The sequence below is a fragment of the Leiobunum rupestre genome, chromosome 3 (assembly GCF_980474605.1).
Source record: "Leiobunum rupestre chromosome 3, qqLeiRupe1.1.hap1, whole genome shotgun sequence".
NCBI lineage: Eukaryota > Metazoa > Arthropoda > Arachnida > Opiliones > Sclerosomatidae > Leiobunum > Leiobunum rupestre.
This window is the reverse complement of record NC_143386.1, coordinates 51596637-51601885: the sequence shown is the minus strand read 5'-3', so window position 1 is coordinate 51601885 and position 5249 is coordinate 51596637. Positions and strand designations below refer to the sequence as shown.

The 5249-nt window shown below is 35.6% G+C and overlaps 1 protein-coding gene across 1 annotated transcript; it reads left to right on the top strand.

Annotated features, from left to right (window-relative positions):
• The first annotated feature begins 4203 nt into the window (after positions 1 to 4203).
• Positions 4204 to 4811, top strand: LOC149952532 (uncharacterized). Its single transcript, XM_090170188.1, has 2 exons — positions 4204 to 4352; positions 4486 to 4811. The coding sequence occupies exons 1-2, from the start codon at positions 4268 to 4270 to the stop codon at positions 4794 to 4796; spliced, it is 396 nt and encodes a 131-aa protein (XP_090026314.1). The 5' UTR covers positions 4204 to 4267; the 3' UTR covers positions 4797 to 4811.
• The last annotated feature ends 438 nt before the right edge of the window (positions 4812 to 5249 follow it).

Here is a 5249-nt window from a genome sequence, read left to right as displayed (position 1 = left end):
TGCGTAATCAGCATGCTGAACGTAAACAATCAAAATATCGTCATGTTTTTGAGGGGCATTGTAGGTAGTTTGAGGTAACTTTATCCCGTTGCGATTATGTGTTGCCGCAAATATGTCCTCCTCTTTGACGATTTCTTCGTTCAAAAGTTTTTAATTGTCGGTAGATAACTACTTACGAAATGTGAAATTTAGTAACGTTAATTATCTGTCGTTTAAACTCTAAAAACCGGGGCGCGTCTGGTCGCAAAATACATTATGTTACATATGGTTTTATACATAATAACGATAAGTATGACATTTAACGGGACTGATTTTCATAGTTATTGCGACATCAAGTTGTTTTATCAGCAGTGACTCCCCTAGTGTTCAAAATACCCCATATTTCCGCCTAAAGCTAGGTTTCCTACAGAGCGCGTCGAAAAGCGACACCCAACTTTGAGCATGCTAACGTTTTCACTCACGACAAAAAATTATGTAGCGCTCTTACGTGCGTTGGTGGAAACGCAGCCTAATGCTCGGTTTTCACTAGAGTTGGTCTTAATGCACTTTTCAGTGGGCGCCCTTTTGGGACAACTTGGCCCAATTTTCCGACGTAATTACGCCACTGAATTTTTTGTTATGTTCGGCGGCCACGTGCTGGCCATTCCTTTTTGGTAATATCGAAATTTCCCTCTGGTTGTCCAAAATGAGAGCCCAAACAGTATCCTTTGGGGAAAATGACCTCCTGGTGCGGGCATATGGCTCTGCGGCCACCCGATTTCGGGTTGTTATTGTTCCACATGAGTTTGGATGAGATTAATTTATACGGGAACGGGAAGGCCCTTTTGTTTACCAATTAATTTAGGAATTTGTTCGAGTGAAGTGAAAGATTGACTTTATTATTAAAATGTTCCACTTTGTAAATTAGCATTTCGCGAATTTCGACAAAATGTTCAAATGGCCGTAGCATCTCAACCGTTGGTCGTAGAGTTAAGATATTTGCACTTTCTATATATGAATCGACCATGCTGAATCCAAAAAGGGCACTTTCAGCGTCGTAACCACATTATTTCAATAAGTCCCAAAAGTGGTAGTTTCCGTTTTAAACGAAGGTGGCGCTTTGATCCGAGAACAAGATGTGACCTGATAGGTCTTTGAAAAATATTCACGAAGCTTTTTGATTCATCCATCTATCTAGTTCCGTTCAAGAGAAAACATAATTTTAGTGAAAAAAACGCAACGGCCGAAGACTTATTTAACAGAGTGTACAACCAAAGGGTCCCACCTTCTTTGGCTTGGAAGAGTTTCTTTTAACAAATTCAGCTGAGTTGCTAAAAAAACATCTGCAATGTTTTTATTTCCTGTTGTTTGCTCAGTATTGACTGTATTTACGTGATCTTCAAGGACACTTATTAAAACCTCAGGATTTGCTTCTTCTATTTCAATGGTTTTACCTTAATTCTATTCCCTTTGCGATTCTTCCTTTTAGTGTGTTAAGTTTTTTCTCGACTTTGTCTTTTTCTGATATTGTCCTCTTTAGGGTTGATACTAACGAGTAAGTCTTCTTTAATTAAATTTATTAGCCGATGCATTTTATATGGGGAATCGTTTTCATCAGCACCGAGGCGTTGTCTTGACAACATTTTCCTAAATGTGCCACCCATATTCAAACAACTATTACAGCTGGCTTGGTCACTCACAATTTTCAGTAATTCACAATGGCTATGACGTACATTATTGGTATACAAACACTGATGAATGGTATTTGAATTCATTCTCTCAAGCAAGCCTTTATACTCTTTTTTTGTATTTCCCTCGCACACTTTCATAGAATCTAACTTATGGAAAATTTCCAAAAGGATCCTTTTAGATGTAATCGAAGTGGGAAGTTTCATTAACAGAAAGTGATTATTTACTATTTGCTCCAAGATTTCAACTTTGTGTGATTTATAATTATCAATGATCAAAGTTAGGATAACACTTTTTACAATTCCGTTAATGTTAAACTTTTTCAATATTCTGGTTTCATCTGGCAGAAACGTAAATACCAAGTTTTAGGAAGGTGAAACTTGAATAAATTGGGCCGTTCCATCATTGGGTCAAGGGAATAGGCGTGATCAGAATTATTGTAGATGCATTTGAAGAGATATTATAATCACTCGAGACAATTTCACTTTCAGACACACATGAAGTAGAAACGGTAAATGGTATATCCACGTATAATGGTAAGGTGTTGCGCTTCTTGATATTGTATTTTATATTGCTTGATTTCTAAGTATTTGAACTAATTTATTGCTTGACTGCGTTATAATATTTTTCTATGAATTATTTTGATTCTGAAGTCTGATTGCTTGACTGCGTTATAATATTTTTCAATGAGTTTTGTTTCTGAAGTCTGATTGATTGGGTTTTTATTGTGTATTTTTCTATTCGTTATTTTTATTTTTGATATTATAATATTTTAAACTAGATATAGTATAACGTTACTTCTGCGTATTTCGAATTTGCGTGACGTGGAGGGTATTTTCACGTTTTATTAGGATCAGTTTTTTTAATTTTAAATATCTTTCGTTTTATTTGTATTTTATTTCGTTTTTTCAGTCGTTTATGTTTATCGAGTTGTATACATCGTGCGCTTACACTTAGGTTGGTCTGGTTTTTAACTGGGTCATCATTACTTCGTAATTTATTTTAAACGTTTTCTCGACCGATTAAGCTGTTTAATTTGAAATAAAATGAGCTTTAAAGATGCGGCAAGTATTTCGTAAGCGAGAAAATTACAAATACCATCTGTAGACATTTCTTTCATTAAAATTGGCTTCGTATTATATTTAACTGATAAACTTGTACCGTAAATAGGGTTAAATTCTATTGTGCATTGTTTTAGTACGTCTAACTCGCTGTTGTAACTACTTAATTTATAATATTCTGAATAAATTATACTCGGTTGTTTCGTCTCAATTATTTTAATTCTAATTAAAATTTTATACCGGGCGGGATAGAACCGGGATTACGTTTTTAGTAAATAACTCGGAATTGCGGATATATCTTTTAGGGTCATCTCGAAAAATTAATACCGCTAGGGACAATTCTTCCGAGGAGAGGTATATTTTGGCTTGCCAACTTGTTTATATAGTTTTGTCCTTCGCACAGCCACGGCCAACTTAGATATACTCGCGTACTCGCACATAGAGGCCAGCCAGCTTTATTTAGCGCCCATGATAACGAGCGTATAAAAATTTTACGATTTACCTCGCTTATTGCCGCTTTAAGCGCTAGTAAGAGGGAATGCCTCTCTAATGCTATTCTATGGGGAAAAATTTTTTAAAGTGGCTTACCTATTAAATAACCTTTTGTAATTTTCGCGCTGTTTTCCGAAGCTGAATTTTAAATATGATTAAAAGTGAGTTTCAAAGATTATTTTAAAACCAATTTCATAATTTTAGACCAGTTTGTTCACTCACAATCTTTTTCTAAAATCGGTACAAATTTTGGTTTTCAGTTTTACAGTTTCAAATATCGCGCCATTATTCGCGCTAAAATACAGATATTAGGCTTAACTCTCTTCTGGTGAATTTCTCCGCCTTAAAATTTGTACTGATTTTAGAAAAAGATTGTGAGTGAACAAACCGGTCTAAAATTATGAAATTGGTTTTAAAATAATCTTTGAAACTCACTTTTAATCATATTTGAAATTCAGCTTCGGAAAACAACGCGAAAATTACAAAAAGTTATTTAATAGGTAAGCCACTTTAAAAAATTTTTCCCCATAGAATAGCATTAGAGAGGCATTCCCTCTTACTAGCGCTTAAAGCGGCGATAAGCGAGGTAAGTCGTAAATTTTTTATACGCTCGTTAACATGGGCGCTAAATAAAGCTGGCTGGCCTCTATGTGCGAGTACGCGAGTATATCTAAGTTGGCCGTGGCACAGCTAACAAGCTTTTATTTTTCAAATATTTTAAGTATTTCTTATCGATATAACTTTAAAGTTATATTAGCAATACCTTATTTTTTTATTGATGTATCTTTTTTCCGATTTCTAGTCTTGTTTTAAATTTTTTAATTTAATTTTTTGGCCTTTTTTTCAGCTTACATTAACATTTAAAAATGTGGCGTTTTTAAGCCGTTTTTATATATTGGAATATAAAATACGTATACCTCCCTATAAATAGTGTTCTTGTTTAGTTATAATTATTAGTTGTGTTTAACTCATCGAGAATAAAAGAGTGGAAATATTCAGTCTCTTGAGTTTAACATTTTGTGTGATAAACGATTTAAAAGCGTAATATGTTGATTGTGTCGGTTTTCGTTTTTCTGAACTGTGCCGTGTTCGGATCATCAGCTATAAGTACTTGGCATTTCGTCAATGGAAGTAAGTAGCAATCACCAAGAGGGCTTATTTCATTGGTGGTCTTAAAATTGTAATTAGACCTAAGTAAAATACGTACTTGGTGAATGACCGTTTGAATTAGTCGTAGCAGTAACGTTTCCGTTTTTCTTTTTAGCATGGCAGTTCCTGGATACCCCTAGCCCCGATGTAGCCGGTCCCGTTTGGAACTTAACATGGCCTACGTTCATCTTGCCGACTTTCAAGCCATTCTCTTCGCTTCCTTCCTTGCCAGATTTCCCTGCATCTTTCCCCGACGAAAGGAACCGGAGTACAATCAACTCTCCCGGATTCAACCACTCCACTTGGTCCTTCACCGCGATGGTGGCCCCGGGCAACGGGACCGCATCGCCTGATGAAAACGAGACAATTACCGGCATGTCTGAAGGAACAAGTTATTCTAGTAGAGAGCCGAGAGCTACTCCTTAAAGCTTTAAATACTTTTAAACTTCGTAATTTATATCAAGATGTTATTTATTCCGAACGACAAAAAGGCTATTTTAATGTAATTTATGTAAATATATAAAAATTGTAAGAAATAAAGTAATTTAAACGCACATATTAGTGTGGATTGATGGTGGCGTTAGTATAAAGAGAGGTTTAAATGTCCTGGCAAACACGGGCGTGGCTAGTCCGAGCGGGCTAGTCCCTTGTAGGGGGAACTTTACTACCGCGATCAAGTAAACATTCCTAGCCTAGCGACAACCCGGCAATCACCCTTGTAACCGGTAATTGAAGCGGATAAATTTCTAGGTGTATGCATTTAATGAATCGATTAAGAGTTGCCACTGATTAACACACAGAATACCCAAATTTACTTTATGATAAAAATTCAGTAAGGTTAAATAAATTAACCATTTTTCTTTGTTGAATCCGGATTAC